The sequence below is a fragment of the Coturnix japonica genome, chromosome 1 (genome assembly GCF_001577835.2).
Source record: "Coturnix japonica isolate 7356 chromosome 1, Coturnix japonica 2.1, whole genome shotgun sequence".
Lineage (NCBI taxonomy): Eukaryota > Metazoa > Chordata > Aves > Galliformes > Phasianidae > Coturnix > Coturnix japonica.
In genome coordinates this window covers 56,471,732-56,492,808 of record NC_029516.1, presented here as the reverse complement: position 1 = coordinate 56,492,808, position 21,077 = coordinate 56,471,732, and the positions used below count along the sequence as shown (strand labels likewise).

General features: G+C 43.4%; 1 protein-coding gene across 8 annotated transcripts in view; it reads right to left on the bottom strand.

Moving 5' to 3' along the window:
• TBXAS1 (thromboxane A synthase 1) overlaps positions 1-21,077 on the bottom strand; it is a 238,029-nt gene that overhangs the window by 6,991 nt on the left and 209,961 nt on the right. For all 8 annotated transcript variants that reach the window (XM_032445779.1, XM_015867313.2, XM_015867322.2 and 5 more), the window contains one exon: positions 1,673-1,761. In XM_032445779.1, coding sequence (XP_032301670.1) covers positions 1,673-1,761 — 89 coding nt within the window. The remainder of the gene's footprint in view (positions 1-1,672; positions 1,762-21,077) is intronic.

Here is a 21,077-nt window from a genome sequence, read left to right as displayed (position 1 = left end):
CAGGTTGAGTTTGGGTCTGCAAACCTTCCAGGAATGCTGGGTGAGTGTGCATGTGTGCAGGGACAGATCCCAATCTGGATCTTTTGGAGCTTGGAAGGTTGCTGCAGATTCCAGCCCAGCAACAGCTGGGAGCATCGAGGCTCCTACTGCTGCTCCCCACACTGAGCCAAAGCAGTTGAATGAAGATTTCAGTTTCAGAGCTGTCAGTCAAGTGCTATTACAGAGATACATTCTTTCCTCACTGTCACTCAGTTTCTCTCCTTCTCACAGACAAATAAATAGCAGAGATTCCAAACCTGGAACAAAACACTGACACGTTAAGAAACACGTTGACAAGCCATCCCTCTCATCCTCACAAGAATTTGTTGACAGTGGAAATGTGAGTTTTGTGGAAGAAAAGTTCTCCAGCTGGTAAATTAATGTTTTTAAAAGGACCTCATTTTATAGAATGACTGGCTGCTATTGGATATTCTCCGGAATGCTGTATTATCCTTGTCATTGGCAATTAACATCTTTCCAAGGCACAGGGCTGTCCTATCCACTGCTCATCTATCAGAGTAAAAGCCAGATCAATAAACACAACTGATAACGCCAGTGGAAACTTCAGAACAACTTTGCTGCATTCTCATTTTGTTTCCTATTGGACAAACGTTGATTGTTTCCCTGTGGTTCAGCTGAAGCCCAAGGATCCCTGATGCTTTTAACTGTTGAAACAATTTCCACTTGTATACCATGTAAAACACAGTAAAGCTCAGTTATCTCATCCATGAGCAAGTATCTTTGACATTTACTCTTCAAGCAATTCCGCAGATGCCCATGGAAAAACCTTGCACTGTAATCTTTGGGAATGTATAAAAGGAATGTGATTTTAAGCTTATTTAATTTTAAGGTGATTGCAACTGTGAGGCAAGTTTTCCAAAGGCTGTCATAGTAAGCTCAGCTTTGGCTCTTTTCCAGTCAGCTGAAATTTCCTCCCAGCTTAACAATAAGCAGCACAACAGGCTGCCTGCTTTGAAATGTTCTGCTCTTAACATTCACGCCTGCGATAACTTGGAAATTCAACAATCAAACAGCTTTGTAATTTATTTTGTGATTTATTTCCCCCTTTCGTTTTCAGTTCACTGAGTAAAATTATTTGTGGGCGGGTTGGGAAGAAATGACACAAATGTAATGGATGTAGCCATTTGCTTAGTGATATTATTATAGCACAGTGCTAGTGCAAAACAGGGAGGGTGCAAGCAAAACACATGTCAAATAGAGTCCAGTTTTCTGGAGGTGCAAACCTTCCAAAGACTTAGTGACTAAAAGGTTACTCATCCAGGGTCATTCTTTGCTCTCTGCCCATGAAACGTACCAAAGCAGCATCATCTGGCTTTCTCAGGCCAGTTCTGCTGCAGAACTGCTCCATCCTCTAATCTTATGGGATATGAAGAATGGCAAGAGAGCAATCTCAATCTTGGCCAATTTGTTGCAAAAAAAGCTGCTTTAGAAATATGAGGCTGAGCCAGTTTTCCTTCAATAGGCCGCATTATATCTTCCAAATGCACAAGCAGTATTGGTGTTGGCACAGACACCAAGAGCACATCGGTCTTCCAAGAGTAGATTTCCATTTTATATAGCTTGGAATCTCCCTGCAGAATCAGAAGTGGGGGGGGGGGGGAAATAAAGGTACCTGAATGCAGGTGGAAACATGCGCAATGTCTCTGCAATCACCATGTCCAGGTAAGGGAGCTCCTGTACATTTTGATAGTCGGTAACCACCTGAAAAAGCAGGAAGAAAGGAACAAATTGCATTTTCTCAAGCTGGCGTGACAAACTCATCCCAGATTAGCTTTTAAATCATCTATTTTTCATTGGGCATTTTTCCTGTAGAAGAACTCGAAGTCTCATCTAAAAGAGTAAATGATAAAATTATACAAAAATGTGGGCAGTAATTAAATGTGTGTATAACATTTCTTTCATCATCAAAACACTTCGGTGTGCAGCTCAGCTGAAGATATAATAATAAATCAACTTGCTAGCAAGATTTAAAATAGGGCATTGTGGAAAGCAATAATAGCTCCAGCAGTCGTATTGTTTTATTCATGCACTGAGATCCACACTAGACCTTCATTCCCTTCCAAGACCAGGAGTGTGGCAAGGCACTTTCTTCCTAAGAAACAACACATCAGTTATTTCTTGTTGATAATGGAGCCAACGCTTTGCCCTTTCCCAAAATGCCAGAGCCCTGAATGGTCTGTGAAGGGCTGGGAGATGGCACTGGGACACTGAGCAGGTGTGAAATCCATTTCTTTGCATGCTCATGCCTTAATTTTGCATGGTGGGAAACGCCAGAGCCCACATTCTCATAAGCCAACAGAACTTCCCAGTGCATGAAAACACATAGCCAGCACTGCAACCCACATTACAGTGCAGCTCTGAAGGCTTTGCCCTTTGACAGGCAGCAAGAGACAGCAAATCGGGGATGATGACCAACTGCAGAGACACAACTCAGCACACTGACATGTAGATTAGATAATTTCTCCCTGTTACCTTCCCGAGAAAAAAAAAAAAAATGTTTTCCCTGTCATTATTCAGTGTTCTCAGCAGAGGGCAGCCAAAGCACATCTAATAACATCAGGAGAGCAGAGTTTTGTTTTAAATTAGAGCATCTCCTCAAGACTGACACGGAGTAAATTGGAGAAAAGCACAGACGTCAGACTAGACTAAACCTTTTATGAAGATTTGGGGCCCCTGCCGTTCACAAAGGGGACTGGATTCCATCCTTCCTTTATTTACTACAGCACTTTTCATGTATAATGCATTTTTTATTGAATTTTCATGCAAAAACATATGGTACATACTGCAAATACTAAGCAGAGAGCAACTCCAGATGGTACGCAGAAAAGGCGTACAATAGAGCGAGGATACCTTGCTGGATTAGGGTATCCCACTTATTCAGAACTAAGCCACCATGCACCATTTCACATTAACTGATCTTTTCTAGGAAGGAAATAGATACATTCTATTATCCTCGTGTTTTTTTCTTCAGCTCAGGAGAGCGAAAGCAAAAACAGAGAAAAAAATAATTTGCACATGCTGAGCAGAACCAGTGTCTGCTCTTCTCACAGATGCCACTCATCTTGTCAATACATGAAGTATTTTGTCAGTGTATGCCAAATATTATCAATACAGGAAGCACAGACTGCCCTGACAGCTTTTCAATGCTGTTTTTCATGTTGCGGCAGTGCCTATTAACTCAAACCTTCGACTTAAGTCAATGGTTATCAGACAAAGAGACTCAAACACACAAATAGCAGCAATGTCATGAGAACCACGGCTGCAGCCTGGGCTAGGAGCTGCGCTCCAGTAATTTATATAAGAGCAAAGTCAGGAGGGTGATTTTATCATTCTTGTTTTGCAGAAGGGGACATGAAGTTCAGGGGCTGCTTGCCATGCCCATGCTCACACAGGAGATGGGTAGCAGAGGCTCAAGATGAAGCACGATCAGACTCAGTGTTCAGGTCTTCATGGCCACCCTGTCATTCTCCATGGCAGCACAGGCACCACGGGCTTTAATGCAAATGCATGCTGTGGTGTGTGTGTATTCATTCCTTTCTCCCCTCTGCTTTTTCTCCTGCATCTCCACAAATCCTGAGTCCCCACTTCAGCCCCATCCCTGCTCTCTCTGCCTCTCATGGCTGAGAAAAGAGTCCAGGTCGAGTGAGTAAGCAGTGAATCCAAGACCACACCACGATGTGTTTGATTCCCTGAGCCATGCGCTATCCACTGGGCCTTCTTGCCTCTCTCATAATCCCTCTACTTACTTCTGGAGTCAATAATTAAGATAATTATATGGTAACCTGATATAATAAGTAGCCACTAAATCAAACCATACATCAACAAATAATATAACACTAAATTACGTGAGCTTTGATTTGCTCTTTCAAATAGGTTCTATACCTTCAGGGGATTAGCATTTTAGGGAACTAAACAAAGGTGCAAAACCAACTGGATTTTGTTGGAAGAAAATTCCCTTTGCTTACATACAGAAAAAAAAACGGGGGGGTCAGTTGAATGGCAGCGCAGTGAACTCAGCTATCACAAGCATGGCAGACACATCAGTCATTTCCTACATCTGATGCAGCTTAATTATTGGTACTTCCATGCTTTTCACATCAAAGTAACTGAACCTAATTTAGTCATTGTTTGTAAGGTCTGACCCAGGGCTGCGTAAAGTACACACCAGCCAAGTATCCCTATTTGGGAAGGACATTTTGCCACTTCTTTTTTTTCTTCCTGTCAAAGAAAACATTTTCCATTTGTTTTTCCACTCCCTCTCTTCAAATGATTCCTTTGGCCAAGCACATTTCAAAGGAACTTCAATTTTCTTTCCTCCCCAAATGTCCCTACTTATATCTTTTAAATGCTGGCAGATTTGCTGGGGAGAACTGGGCCGCTGTGCAAAGTTCCCACTTTAACCCCTTCCAAAAATATTTCAGTGATGTTGGCTTTTACTCAGAACGGGGTATATTTTCATTAACAAAGAGATTTCATTCTGTAACAAGTAGAGATGTGGGGGGAGAAAGGAGGCACCGCACTGCAGGTAATGAAATATTCTGTATTTTAATTTTGCAGCCACTGCTTTGCACAGCAGTTTGTCTTACGCTTTGCAAAGCCCTGTAGTATCTCTCCCTGCTGACTCAGAAGTGGAACAGCCACGTAAATCTTGTGGCATTTCTCTTTGTGCCTGTCCCCCTTTTTGACTTCCAGAGGGATGATGGTACTCCTTCACCCATCCCAGGCAACTGACTCACTTCTGAGGTCCAGCAAATACCTGTTTTCGCTACAAATTCTCTTTTATGGCTGGCAGCAGCATTAACTCAGGCCTCAAATCCCTAGAAAAAGGTGGGAAATTAATTCCTAGCCCCACAGAGGACCCTGCAGCAAAATACTAGCTGTGATTATAAAATTCCCTACGTGCTACAAGGATGATGCATGTTTTAATCCCCATAGAAGTTCCAAGAGAGATAACTGCCTTCAGATCCACCTCTGCTTTTCAGTTTTGGCTTTAGCGTTTTCAAGGCAGGCAAACCTATTTTCTGCCACCACCCTCAGTTAACTTTTAGTTCTTCAACGAGCACCAAGGGAATCAAAGTGCTGACATGAGAGGTCTGGCCAATCTTTCTGCTGCAGTTTGAGATGTTACTGTTCCCAGTAGCTCGCTCCTCTTTGCTGGCTGTGGCTACAGACGCCACAGCCAAGTCAGCAGAAGGGAACATATGCCTGCACCTTGGCTGCTTCCACACAACGTCCAGCACGAACCTATCTTAAGCAACATTTTAAGACAAGATACCAAATTTTCCCCGGTGTAGCTGTCAAGAAAGGCACAGATCCTCGCCATCACCTCTGTTTTGGGAATGGTAATCCAAGCATTCATCAGTGAATACAAGATTTCCACTTACCCTATTGGTCATGGTCTGGTGGTACTCAGCAGCCAGAAATGGAAAAAAAAAAAAAAAAAATCAGAGAAAATTGTATGTAGCTGACAGAGTGTGACATGCACTTGAAATTGATTTGGAAGCAGCGAAGGCTGTGGAGACCACATTCCTCACAACTGATGCTGCTGAGTCATGAGCTGGGGCTGGACCAGCTGTGGTTTTGGAGAAGTTGCAGTCCAAATCAAACATCTCATAGGCAGGTGTGACTGTGACAGCACCCATGTCAGAGGGATGATGCATACATCTGCTTAAGTGCAGATGCAGATCCATAAGTTATCTATCTGTGCACATACAGCTGCACAGCCCACATCAGCCCTCCCACAAATGTAGACCTAAGAAAGCAACAGGATAGTAGAAGGTGAGTCGACAACAAACCAGCATAATCCTGGTGAATCTCACTCATCCTCCTGCCCAAATTCCAAAAGAGCTGTTGAGCCCATAGCCAGTCAGTATTTACAAACAGGTCAATGATGTTTCTTGATCGAATGGATAAAAGCTGCTGATAGATCAAAGAATCTGTGTGGGGTTTTGACCTTTCTTTGGTCACTGCAAGGAGCTGCTAATCCACCAAGAGAGTGACAGCCTGTTTGCCATGCTTATCCTGGGAGAGGGGGAGAAACACAAGAATGCTGTGTCAAGATAGAGTTGCTCTGTGACAGCCTTTCTAGCAACCGCATCAAGACAGTAAAGGTTAGAGACAGGGCATCACCCAAGCTACAGATCAATGAAAAAAGGGTTGGGATGGTTTAACAAATGCCTATCTGCAACTTGCTTAAAGAAAACCTGCCTAAGTTGTACCGCTTTCACAATAACCTCCCTACGAAGGCAGTGAAATAGCGATAAATTTGCCCAAGTAAGATTTCTTGGCTTCAGCCTCAGAACTTGGATCAAATACTGGGGGAAAAAAAAAAAAAAAAAAAAACAACACAAAAACCCCAACCACTTAAGGCAGTCATCATAAGATACCTATTGCAAAATCTCTCTCTGCTATCTGCTGAACAAGATGCCATCCTGAAGCACGGCACCAAGCAGAACCAGCCCTTGCTGCTGGGAACAAGGGACCTGCAGCCCCTAAGCCCCTTAGCCCCAGAAGGCAGGCAGGACAGAGGCAATGCATCTGTTCCTCGAAGATGCACTGCTTTAAGATACAGAACAGCATACCTAAAATTACCAAGTGTCCACTGGTCAATGCCAGAGGCCTATAGATTAAGGTGCCTTTTTTTTTTTTTTTTTTTTTTCCTGGCAAAATATTCAGTTCTTCATCACAGACTGAGAACAAGGTGCAGGAAGGAAAAATAGGACAAGTCTCATTTCCAGATTAAGATGTATCAAGAGAGGCTTCCTAAGCTGCCTAGCACCTCTCCTCTCCATTTTTACAGCACATCTTTGTAGCACTAAAGTCTCAGCAGCAGCATTATGCCTTCTCATCATTCTCTCTGAAATGAACATTAAAGTCCTCAATTTCAGCTCTTCATACCTGCATTTCCAGAAGCCCTGAAGGTGTTCAAAGCTGGATGAGGCCCTGAGTGACATGATCTACTGCTTGATCTTGCGGTCGGCAACTCTTCCTGTGGCAAAAGGTTTGGAACTAGATGATCTTTGCAGTCCCTTCCAACCTAAGCCACTCTATGAAATGAATAAAAGCCATCAAAATCATGTACTCTCAAGATTTCCCTATACTTCTGTCCTACGTGGGTTTGCCACCACCTCTCATTTGCTCAGCTCATCATTCAATAGAAATGCAGCATGATCTCATCCCCACCTTTGGTGAACGTGCGGCTCTGGCTGCTTATTGGAGCTGGAGCATTACTTGGCTCATCAAGGCACTTCCCAAGCTGCACCAGCACTCAAACTTCAGTACTGGATGCATCAAACATTTCAGTGTCTCCCAGCTCCTCCTAAAGACCATGCCTGCCAAACGAATACAGCATTACAGCATTTTGTTCAAAGAACCTGCCTCAGGCCTCCTTTTTATCTGCCCTTTACATTTCCCTGTTCAAGCTTCCACTGCTACCTCTTGCCCAGTCCATCTCCATACAGATCACAGGAGCACAGGGAAAGGCAGGTGCTGATTCACAGGCCAAGTTCAGAGGTGGTGGGAAAGGTTGGCATGCCTGTTATACACCAGTAACCACATTATACGCAGGCCTTGCAGCCAAATTCCCTCCATTACTTTAGTGCAAATCCACACATCTCCCTGGGGTTGTATCACTGTAAAGGAAAGGAAAATGTGGTTCTAAGTACGCACCCAATAGTGCTGGGGAAAGAGCCAGAAAGTATAAGGTTACACCAATGTCAACTGCCTTTAATGCTACTTTGCTTTTCAAATCAAAGGCTTGAGCTCTTGACAGAAGGCAGACCTGCACTACCTCCACTAGCAATTTTGGTGCCAAAATAAGGCCTTTATAGCATCACTGTTTGCAACAAAACTTCAGTGAGATAAAAATATTTCCTGAAACTGAACAGTGCCCCTAAACCAAACAGATAAATACGAGTCTGTAACCAAAACAGTCAGAAATTCCCTGCCACCTACATTACCACTGACACATGGTGATCAGCAAGAACAGAACGAGTGCCATCAGGTAGAGGATCTGACACATAAGCAACAAAAGAAGAAAACTGCTAGAAAAATCATTGGTGAGTCAAGCTACAAAATAAAAGAGAGGAGAAAACAAATGTACATCAATGCTGGTTTTGTCAATTGTCAGCCCCACCTGGTCCCAGACTCCAGTGCCAAGAGAAGTGGGTGTCCTTTACAAAAAGAGCTGGGGCTCTGCAGTACCACAAAGGAATGGGCAGGACCCTGTGCGTTGACATTGCCCAGTCAGGACGTGTTTAATATGCAAATGTCCTTGCTAGACCTATTTCTATTTATATTTTAGTTTAGTTTAGTTTGGTGGAGAAGAGCAGCTCCTCTCCAGAAGTGCTCCCCTACTTGCATGCAACCAGCGCCCAACTCCAGCTATATGTGGCTGTGATACATCTGTGGCTGCTCACTGTAGAGGGCTAAATTCATCAGAGACACAGGGATTGCCCATTTCTCACCTCCTTCTCCTCAAAGAGCTCCCAGCCCCCGGAAGCCCCCCTGGTTCTCTCTCTTTCAGCTCACCTCAGCCCACTGAGACTCCAAAGATTCTTTCAACACTTGTCTGACACAATCAAAATTTCTACTTGGGTGGCAGAAATTCTGAATGGTGAAGTATCCCAGTGGGAGGCAGGCGAGGAGGAAATTAAGCAGGAGAAAGGACTGCCAGAGGCCCAACAGGCTGAGAAAGAGAATTATAAAACTGGGGTAGGTCTGTCCGAAGGGCATGTCACCAGTCCAAAGCACATTAAGCACTGAAGTTCGTGCAAGACTTAATCCTGCCTGCTATAGAAGTGTCCCTTGGTGGTTGCTGCAGATCTACAGGAATAAAGAGGAGGGAATTTCTTCCCTCTCAGCAGACATTAATGGTATCACATAAGAGCCAGATGATTTAATTTAATCATTCCTGCTCCAACTGGTATTTTCTATATGGAGGTGACAGAGCTTTAAATTAGGGACTCACATATAAAAGGCCCGTATGTTTAGTTTAATCAAATGTTCATTTCCTCATGTTATATGTATATTAAAAGACATCACCATGATTTTTCATGCTGCAAATAGACGCTACCACATGGGCTAAGTAGTGAGGTCCACACTGGTCATTCATCTCTACAGCTTAGTATGCTTGGCAGCCTTATGGACTAAGAGATGACTCAGGCCTGAGTATGTAGTTTTGGGAAAGATGCCCTAGAGAGCACAGCTTGACCTACAAGGAGAGCAGAGCCTTACACAAAATGAATGACTCCAGTAATTCACCCTTCTGCAGATACTTAAATATGAGCCCAAGCCAGTGGCTGCTTAAGTCATTGGCTTTAGCGGCTGCTGGATTGAGACCTTTTCTGAATTAGTAAACAGGCAAACATTCACAACAAAGAAACTTCAAGATTCTCCCATCACTCAGCATAATTATGATTTGCTCTGACAAGGGCAGGTCAGTTTTAATACCATGCAACATTTATGTACTGCCTGATGCCTTGAAAACAGTTTACGTACATTAAGTGCAGCACAACAATAATACAACTTCGCCTTTCCATAGTTGCTTCTCCCTCGAGGCTTGTGAAGCATTTAGCAAGCATTAATTAGTTGGTCATCTTCCAAACGCATGTGTGAGGTGCTGCTGGTAAATATTCCCTTCATGCACGCAAGGGGCCAGCAGAAGTGCTGAAGACTGAAGCCAACAATTCCCATCAGAATCGAGTGCCCACCAGAGCCAGCCAGCATAAGTAGCCTGCATTTTTTTTTCACCCTCAACGTGACTACTGTGAATAAGAAGGTAAATGCTGCTCTGAATGCCTAGACTTAAAATGACCAAAGAAGAAAAATGTTCGTTGCATAGCATTTAAATACATCTTCAACAAAAAGGAGCTTTGTTTGTTTTTAGCTGCCCAGACTGTAATTCAGGGCTCAGCTTGTCCTTGAGAAACTGGTGGTACTAAAAGTGCAGAAAGCAAAGAAGCTTTTCCGGTGTCAAAGTTACAATTCCTTACTGTAAGCTCCTGCACCTCCTTATCTAATTCATTTAACAGCTTAACCCTTCTTGCCTTACTCTCTGCACAGTGAAGTATCAGAGCCAAAGGGAGAAATTATTCTCTGACTTGAGCCACATGGAGCCTTTGAGCCGAGGAGTGCAGTTACACCCAGTTCACAAGGCATTGCTTTGCTTCCAGTTCCCTTTTCTCCCTATACAGACAGAGCTAGTACAGAATGACCCTAAGGAGGACCTGTGTTCTGTTACTCCATCCTGCTGCCTCATTTCTTGACTGACAATGTGACTTCTGCCATGCCCAGCCCTAACATCAAATTTTAGAGGATGTCCTCCCTACAGAACATGAGGGTAAAGCCTGCACCTGTTGAAAATCCTCACATTTTAGCTGAAAGAATTGAGAGAAAAAGGGTAAAACTTATTCTCTGACCAAAGCTATTTGATGTCTTTTCCTCTTCTGCTCTTTCTGGAAAGTGCTGACCGCCATGGGTATAACAAAGCAATTTACAACCGGTATGGGAAAAAAATGGATAGCGCTTAAAACAGCTTTTGTGACTTTTCTCTCCAAAGTATGAAGAAGATCTGTAAAAAAAAAACAAACCCACGAACTAGATGCCAGTCCAAAACTCATGACCCCAAACTCAGTAGGGAGCTGGCTGCGAGCACGGGCACACAGCTTCCAAGGCACTATCCCATGATAAGCCCCTCTAGATATTCAGATAAAGATGTCTGCAGTGAATCCTGACAGACGCCTAGTCAAGGACTTCTCTTCCTTCTTCCTTTGCTCTCTGTCTTCTCCATCTGGGAACACAGAGATTTCCCTAAGCCTGTTCATGCCTAGATTTAGTGAAGCCATCATGGTGTCATGTTCTGGCGTCAGTCTGTGTCTTTGCTTTCCTCTGCCCTTTGTAGAGCAGCATGGCACGGCTGTCCATCTGTTTATGATTTACTTTACACAATGACTTGGTCCTGATTACACTGATAGGCACAGTAGGTTATCTGAGGGCCAACTGGATCTCAGCAATGACACTCAATCTGTACCCAGATCGTGGGAAGGTTTCCAATCAAAGAAAGGACAGTGACAAACTCCACTGAGGCCTCCCCAGGGAGATCTTCCCTGTCCTTAATCCCAGCAAGTTAAAACAAAGATCTGGTTTTCTATTCAGAATTCTTCTGCAATTACCAGCACCTAAGTTGTCCATAAAAATTGTAACAGAAGGCAAGAAGAGAAAAAGAGAAACCAAGACCTGGGTCTTTGTTGACATTTAAAGATGTACAATGGAGAAGAGACTATAAGAGAGCAGCATTCTGCTCAGGAGGCTGCGTCTCTAGTGGGCTCCTTTAGCACAGTCCCAAGGCACACAGACAGTGGACTCTGCGCCAAGAAAGAACAGAGCCCAGAAAGTGCAGCTATGTCACAGGGCACTGCATGCTACTAAAGGTAGGGAGTCTTCTGAGCATACAGAGTAACCACTGAGAGCATGTCAGTGAAAGGAAAGTGAAACAACTCAAAAAGGAGGATGAAATCACAGGGTCAGTAGTGAGGAAATACAGAATTCATTTGTAATCCGAACAAGGTCATTTCTAGCACGTTTTAGGATGATATAAGGCTTTATGGGTAAGGCAAACGGAAAGTATTGCTCATGATTTCTTTTGCTTTATGAGTAAGCTGCTCTGGCCTTTATTTATTTATTACCTCACAGTCTCACAACGATCCTGGTGTGAAGACCAATTTCTATTCTTCCTCTTTGGCTTCTCAGGGATATTTTTGCTTCTTGAACCTGATCTTTCCTCTGTCAGTCCCTGGCCATCTCACTCGTTTACGTCTCCATAGTTCCAAGGAGACTCTTATTTTTGCAGTACTTCACACCTCACCTCCGTGCTGACATTTTACTTATGGCCATACTGCCTAGAGACTTGCTGTTTTACCTTCCTCTTTTTCAAAGCTCTGCCTTGCACAACGTCACAAAAGCTCTGGGATGTAGTATGGAGATTTTGGAGAGCCCAGTCAATGCAGGGATACCCATCTGGAAGTCAGCTGGCCCCAAAGTGAAGGCCATTTAATCCACAGGCTGCTGAGACACAAAGGTGACCTCCATAAAGCGATGTTTGCTGAATCATTCAGCACAAAGAGCACTTTTAAGCCAGAAAAGCCCAAAAGCCGTAACAGTCTGCAGGGGGTTCACTTGCAATTTTACACATATAAAATACTGTATCCTTTGCCCTTTTTTAGCACAACGTGTGGCACAAAGATCTATCTATGGGTGTCTACAAATGGACTAATTTGGAGAGAGGGATTTTCTAGGAGTACAAAGATGGAGCACAGCTGCAGGCTTTTCCAGTAAGGGCCTGGTCACATGTGAGAGTGGCTAGGCACACTCAGAACTCTATCAGCTCTGATTGCTCAAACATGAGCTAGGTCTCAGTATACTTAGAAACTGTCTGGAAAATGCAAGATTTATGGCAAATAATAACATTTTGAAATTCACTTGGCTTCTGGCTTGTGAACTGAGTTTCTTATTTTTGGTCTTACCTTTTCAGCTATCATGGTTAGAAGCAGGTTTTTTCCCCCCCTTTCATTGTTTGTTTGTTGTTGTTGTTTTAATAAAGAAAGATAGATTCTGATTATATATCTGACTTCAGCGTTGAGTGCTTCAAGAGAATACAAAACAAATACCCAGAGACTTGCTGTGCAATGGCAGGATGCTGGTAATGCTCCATTTGCAGAGCACCATGGGCCAACCCTGCCTGCCCTTTGGCTGTCTTCTGCAAGTACTCAGCTCAAGTCACACAGACTTAGAAAAAAAGGGGGGCTACAAGAGCAGGAATTTCACGTGAATAGGCATCACACAGGCATGAGCTGATCCCTGCTGTACGCTGACCCTCACAACAAGCATGTTTTTATGGCGTGTGTTTTCAAGGGGATTACTGTGAGAGAGACCTCGGGAATTAAGCACCCAATCTCCTCTGAAAATGTCAAAATTGGCACCTTGGCAAAGCCTGGCTCAGAACGAGATTGAAATATGCAGACAAAGTAATTGGGGAGGGGGGAACTGTACTGAGGCTATATATAGCATTTCATTTCTGCTGGGTATGAGATGGGGGGAGGGGAAGGCAGGAAGTGAGGAGGAGAGGGGGGAAAAAACAGATAAATTTGGGTTGCCGCTGTCATACCCAGATCCACTTATCTGTGGCTGAAGCCCAGACAGCTGTGTGACTGCAAATGAAGGAAATTAATTAAAAAGTAAAAAAATGAAAATCAGCAAGAAGAAAACAGAGAGAAAAAAAAAAAAGAAGAAGGCTGTATGCTTCCCACACCTAGCCTGATGTATAAATATCTGACTGATGAAGGGTGCTTATTATTTCTTTGGCTCCGTGTGTGTAAAGAAAGCTACAATTCTTCCAGTGAACAAGCAGATAATCACAAAGCCAGTGGCACATCTCTGCTGCTCTAGTTTAAACAACATTCTGGTAGTCCCATTTGTATAATACCTATGGTGCACTAAGACACTGGAAAGCACCAGTGTCTCTTACCTCTCGTAAGAGAAAGCAGTGGGAAGAACTGCAAGTGGATGCAGTTCTTTTACACCTCTTACAAATTTGGACCTGCCTCCTGTCAGCCTAACTTCAAGCAGCCTCACAGTTTTCCCTCCTTTATCTCTCAAGGCATTTGCAATGCAGCTCAGAAGACCCAGAGCACCTTATACTTTTGTCCACATCCACTGCCTTTCCTCACGCATTCTCCTCCAATGCCTTTCACATTATGGTGCAGTATGAGTGGCATTGTACTTTTGGCCTCTCTTCATGTGTCCACACATGTAAGCGTGTGTATTTTCTGCAACACATCCATCCATCAATTTGAAACAGCATGAAAAGGACTAAAAAAAAAAAAATCCAGTCTTTAAATCTCAGAAGATCTGAGGTGTCAGTGCTGCAAAGTCAGAAAATTCATTCCAAGTCCTATTTATCTAGGTCAGGATGTGAGAAAACTATTTTTTTTTCTGCATGCTACATATGCACGTCATCACTTTTGCTACTCAGTACTATACAGGCCAGGAACTGAAGAGCCAGGGAAGACTGCAGCTTGCTCTCTGCTTCCAGTAGGCTTGATAGAAAAAATCCCTTTTGTATTCCTTACAATGGAGCCTTGTCTCATCTCTGCTTCAAGAGATGGATATTGAAATGGCCAGGATATTACAAACACTGTGCTGAGAGCATATGTATGTAGCTGGGGAAGGAGCTCAGTGCCCATCACTGCTGCCGCCTTCTAATAACCAGAAGAGCAAAGCTGCCTGCAAAGCAATGAACAAGTTAACAAAAGACTTCATTTCTATCCAGCTGATACCAGTATGACATTGGGAAACATGGGGTCAGATTCCAGGCTCAGTATTGCAAGGGCAGGAGGAGTGCAGGGAGGAACGTTTATGCGGCAAAGCCACGGGGCCTGCAGTCAAGAGGTCAAGTCCTGACGCAGCTTTCCAAGTGAATTTGGGAAAGTAACATTCTCTCCCCTTGTGCTTTTAATAAGACTGGTAAACCTAAGTCATGAGCCTGCCTGGAGACTGCTGATGAAGGCAACATAAGAAGCTTTTGTTCAAAGCCTGGCCATTGCTGAGTACTAACAGCAACCCCACTTCTTAAAAAATTTCTTCGTGTTGTGGGTAAGTTGAGCTGTGGCTTTTAGCTATGATATAATACTAAACAATAGTAAGTCTTGAATGGACAACAAAATTGTAGACAGAACTTTTTTATATATATAAGAAGTGAACTTAACCCACCATGAGAGCTTTGATTTATGAGGCACATTTGTTGGGGGGTAGGCAGGGAAGAAGGGGTAATGAGTGCATATGCACTTACCCATAGACCAACAACACTGAACGCACAGAAATACTGATTTCCTACACTTGGAAAAGCAAACAAGCAAACAACAACAACAACAACAACAAAAAAAAGCTGTAATTTGAGGTTTAAGGAATCTGCTTTCAAGGTTTTCTATCTATGATGCCCTCAGGTTGCTAGGGTGCTCCCTGCTCCCCACACTTCTGCCCTCTCAAATCTGGAAGTGGAAACCATGGCAGAGATGGCTGTTGGTGCAGAAGGCTGTGCCCTGCTGCCTCCCTGCTACAACTCACCTTGCCCTCATGCCCAACAGATGCTATCTTCCTCCACAATAAGAAGAGCTGCTCTTCTCCAGCCAAAAGGGTTCCCTGAGCAGACAACTGGAAGGGCCCTAGAGCTCACGCTGGTGTGTAGAAGTGTGTCAAAGCTAAGAGGAGGCTGTGGGGATGCTTTGCAAGCAATGCTACCAGCTCATCTCTGCTCCAGCCTGGATGGCGTTCCTCGACTTGATTATTTTTCCATCACGTGTTTCTCATTTCATTGAGTGGAGCTGTTAATCAGGTGACCCACAAGTGGTGGGGCTTTCGTTACCACAGTAACAGATGGAGCTGCAGCTCCACTTGGTGTCGGTGTGCTCCCTGTGTGCCAGAGCAGGAGGACGGCATGCACTCAATGCCGCGTGGCTGCAGGCTTCAGGCAACACTGCTCAGTGGGGAATGAAAAGGATATCGGCTCTTTTGTCAGCTCAGCTCGGTCTTAATAACGTTTAAATATCTGAAGGTCACTAAATTACAGAGCACAGAAAATAGGCACAAAGGCCCTTCTCGGAGATTACCTAGGTTTGCTGAAGGAAATCAGCAAAAGAGGATAAAACGAACTGAGCAAAACAACCATCGCTGCTACGATGTTACCCTTCTCATTAAGCCCATACAGTGAGCCTATAGAGAAAGCAGCATTTCCTGTCTCTCTGCTGTCAGTTCAGTATTGGGGCACAAAGGCAGGTCACTGTCCTTGGTGATACGGTAAACAAAGATAAGGGCTGAAAGCCATGGAGTATTTTTTTAACCCCGGATAATTCTCTCGGAATAAATTCCATTGTGGAGAGATTTATTGTTTACTTAGCACTCCTTAAAAGAGCTCCTCAGGAATGCGGTCTCCTTCCGTGTGTTGGACACAAAGCACACATTTCAGCTGAAAACCATAGCCAGACCTGCTCAGGGCATCCGTCACTCGTCTCTGCAGTCGTTATGGGTACATTACACAAGCGAACCTTCTGGAAAAATGTGGCCCCAAATGTTCATCCAGATCTGCTCTTTCTCCTAGGTTAGGAATTTAAACAGACGTCTTCCATGGGCAGCCATACTTTGCCAAAATGCCAACAAATACAGCATCGCTTCCCTTTTCGGCTCACAAAATGCCTGCAGCAAAGCCGCACAAGAGTGTAAAACCTCAGTTTACTTTCTGAGACTATCAGCAAAGGAAGGATCAGTTTTCCCTTTGCTCACTCCACACAGAATTCCCAATTCCCTTCTTCCCACAGCATGTCTCCCCAAATACATACACACCAACCCACTACTGTGGAAAAGCAGGCAAGGAAGATATCATTGCCAACAGCAGAAACATTCCTGCGTTCTCCATGTAATGGCTCAACAACCTAAGGTAAGAGTTTAAGCTTTTGCTGACTTGAGGCCTATGGCATCAGTTGAGCTGCAGGTGCTGCCACAGAAGTGGTTATTTAATCCTGCCATGTCCTGCCTTCCCACTCAGCAAACAGCCATAAAACCTCTCTGCAGTGTACACTTGGTAGACTTCTAGCAGCAGCAACAGAAATAACCAACTGGATGAGATTTAGACAAACTGCCTTCTTGAAGAGCACAGCATCCGAATCAGAGGAAGATGAACAGACAGGAGTTTTCATTGTTTCATGCTGTACATTTGACATTTGAATCCTAGAATAGCTTATGTTGGAAGGAACCTTAAAGATCATCTACTTCCAACCCTTGAACCTCCTCTACCTTTTCACAGGGCTTCTGGATTTCAACAGATATGAACCTCTTTTCAGGACACAAGAAAGTTTGTTGCAATGCAGTTTTAAGAATATGGTTATTGGTGACATCCTGGGATTGGCAGAGATGGATTACCTATGGCCCGGGGCTGAACTGTAAAGTGGATTGTGAGTTTAAAAGGTTTCCATTTCGTTTTCTAAGAGAGTTATAAGCTTAGCTGCTACTAGAGTTTCCAGCAGTGTTCTTGGGGACAGTTTCTGTAACTTGATCTCGTCTCCAAAACCCTACATCAGTATTCAATCAGACTAGGTCCTCTCCATAGAAATAGAGCAATTAAGAACTCTCTTGGCTCTCACAGCACTGCAATACTCACACATGAATTCACGTTCCTCTTACATGTTCTCAGATCCTTGCTGCTTCTGTTTGCTGGGTACTGATTACTCTACAGATTGTATCAGGCATGCACTTGGTCTTTTCCAGCTGTTCTCATAAACTCTTTTTGGCAGAGGTATATAATCTGGTAACAGAAAAACAGAAGCAAGTTCTGCTATCTGTTCCAAAGGAAGTATTCACCAGGACTACTCAAAGAGGCCAAAATCACACAAGAATCATTACAAAGGTCAGCACACACTGTACAAATGTGCCATCCAACTCCTAATATCCAAGTTAATTCCTTCTTCTTCTTTTTTTTAATCAATATGAGCAATGCTTCTATTTGCAGATTTTATCGCTCTGAGACTGGCTGCCCCACTAACAGAAGCTGAGTAGCTGCAGAGCCCAGAAGAAAACAGCAATAAAATTAAGCTCTTCCCCCTGTGTAGACCATCCATGCAATAGGAGAGGTATGCTTGCCTGTGGTCATCACCTCCAAAACATACGGTGTTTCCAAATCCTCACTTCATGCGCTTCATAATAAGCTGAAGCCATGCACCCACATGCATACCATCTGCTATTAGTACAGCATATAGCACAAGTTATACGGATGTGCTATTTGATAAATGTTTGAGCACTTAGGAGGAGTCTAAACAGAGTAACCACCCAATAATGCACACCACCCAAACTCACACTCTTGGTAGTAGCCTTAGCTAGTCTCAAGGGGTATTGCTCCACTAACATCTGTTAGTTCACATGTAACGCTGTCATCAAGTGAAACTTCAAAAAAAGCCTACAGTAAATGGACCGAGAAAATGTCTTCAGCCTACATGAGTCAATAGTTCACCCATATGCAGGAGAGAAAAGGCATCAGCCCACTCTTAAACACTGGCTACAGAAAAGAGCTGTAGTGCACATCCCCTGGTGATATACTTGGCTAATTTTGCTAAGAGACTGTTTTTGAATTTGTATAATTATATCAGATGAGAAACCATCATAATTAAAATGAAATTGAAGTCTAATGTAAAGACTTTATATCAAACGAAAGATGCTTGTACAGGAAAAATGAAGTTATGCTGATGGAAGCAGTTTTATACTCTTACACTTCCATGGATGCTAGGAAGTTGCATGGCAACTACTAGTTGCCTACTAGCTATCTACTTTGGTTTCTGAATTAATATAGCTATCAGCTATAGCTATATGACGTGTATAGATGTATACAGCCATCTACATGTAAATCCCCACCCACATCCTGTCCTCCCTTCAAAGCTGTATGCAGAAATTTATTGGATTTTTTTTTTTTCTGTAAGAGCAGCCACCGGAGCAACCTTTAATATAGAAAGGGCAACAGCAGTTTATATACATTATACTGCAACAAAGATCACGTTTAAAAACAAGACTCAAAAAAGGACAGATTAATAAAGCAGCCATCCGCACTGTGCTGACTAAAGTTTTCAATCAAAAGCAGCTTTATGAATAAGCAAGAGTCCTTCATTAAGATACACACTCACACGAGCACACACAAAGGAGAGACTATCAGTTATTTATATTTCCTACTCTGAGAGACAGGAAACCTCCCTTTGCATCTGCTTTTTTCTCACTAAGAAGAATAATTTTAATTACAGCCACTTGGCAGGAAGCCAATTTTGATTATTATTATTATTATTTTTAACGACATCTGTCTAAGCATTTTTAAACTTCCTGCTCTGTGTAACTTCCTTCATTTTATAGACCAACACCCAGTTACAGCAGAAAAAAGAAAAGGGAGTAGCGAATGATTTATTCGCTTTTCATGTTAACTCTTATCAGGTATATCAAGTGGTTCATTGTTCTGAGAACTGATGGGACAGAAAGCAGATTTACGGGGGGAATTTAGGACTTGAGCAGTCTGGGAAAGGGAAAAAAAAAATACATGAATGGAAAAAACCACATTTGTAACTTAACCCTAAAACAACTCCAGAGTTCCTGTTCCACAGGCTGATTTTTCCTAGATTCAACCAGGCCTTTTTTCAAGAAAAAAAAAAAAAAAAAGAAAAAAGATGGAGAACAGAGCAAAAATCAGGCCAACGTGCCTACAAACAAGAATATGAGGAGTCAGAGACAGTGCAGTGCAGCCAGCTTGATTCTGGACAGGTTTCTGTTGAATCAGTGAAGTTACTCTGGCTTAAGCAGCGCTGTAGAGGGACTCCAAGTTCATACCCCCAGCCAGCACAGCTCCTGCTTCAGTCAGGTAACTGAAGCAGGAATGAGGAACCCCAGAGCTTCTCTACCAAAACTAACCACAGCAATAGCAAAAAACTAATATTTCAGATGCTTACTTATAAGGTTGTCTTCCCTCCTCTTTCTTTCAGTCTGCCTTCAGCTGTGGCTTACAGGGCAGTTTCATCCAGCTTGCTGTTCTCCCCCTGTATGAGGAGTGAGGTGAAAAAGAGGAAGCAAAAACACTGCTAGAAAGGGAAAGCTGAATAATGTACGAAGGAGAGAACAAGAGGAAAAACAGGTGAGTGGAATACAAAGTGGGCACTGTGAGGTAGAGAGAAGCAAGGACAGAAGTGAGATATCTGCAAGTGGTTGCAACCCTTCAGATCCCTTGGTGGGTTCACCAGGGTGCCACAAGGCTGGGGACAGAGGAAGGCAGGGCCAGGTTGTGCTGGGGAGCAGCACGCAGGAGCCGGCAGTGTGGAGCAGCACATTTTATGGGTCCTTCTCACCACTCATTGCCTGCTATGCTGGAGCTCAAACCACAGCCACATACCCACACCTGGCTAACAGTCCCAAAGGGATGGGATTTATAGCGCACATCAGATGTGACAGCCCGTATTAGCTATAAGAAAATCTGCCTCTTGGCTGGCCCCACTGCTGGGACACAGGTAAGCATAATGAATTGTTAATGTCTTGACACCAAAGCTGCACTTTCATTCTTTACTCCAGACCAATGAGATTTTATTCTTTTGACTTGGACTTCTTCTAAAGTCATCTTTCAGGGTAAATGAACAACGCAGCGCAAACAGCCTGGGAAAACTGTCTCCCTCCTGTGCTTTCTGCCTCTTTGCAGATCGAACCTACAGCCATCCTGAAAGCTCTGCAATAGTTTCCATGTGATTTTTAATTTCCTGGTTCTGCCTGGAACCCGAAGTGTGAGTGCTGGAAGCCTCAGGAGGAAAAACTGGTATTGTCAGATTCTGCCCTCATTTTCCAAGATTCAGGACTTTCAGAGAATATCCCAACTCTTAAAGTGTTTGGAGACTTCACTCTCACAAGTGGCTGAGTGCCTTCTGACTTGAGTCAACACAGCTGGAAAATGGAATAAAAAAAAAAACCCTGAAATCTCAGTAAAAACCAGATGTTGCCATTGAGTAGAGCTACTGTGTTAATAAAGCGCTAGCACCCTTGCGCTCCACAAAACAAAATGAATACCTCTAATAGATTCCCCAAACTATGTCTTATGCCAGAAAGAACACAGCAAAAAAAAATATTTTAAGACTTGAGGCGGACTATGGAAAGCTATGGTTCTGGTGCTGCCACTTGGACTGCTGCACAGTAAGATATCTATTTTTAGGGAGGACAGGCTGTGTTTGTTATTTGGCAGGAAGCGATCAGGACAAGTGATTGCAACATTGAAGCTGGTCCTGTGGTTGGTGAGATCTGAATGATGTGTTATGAAGTATGGTTTGGTACTGTGGTGCTGTCACGTGCCACACAATTTGAACAGGGTCTGGAGTTTATGTGGACCTCCAGGGCACACACTGGTACTTGCATTGTAGCTGTTAAGGAAAACATCTCACCACTGTAAGCAGCAAGGAAAAGATTCC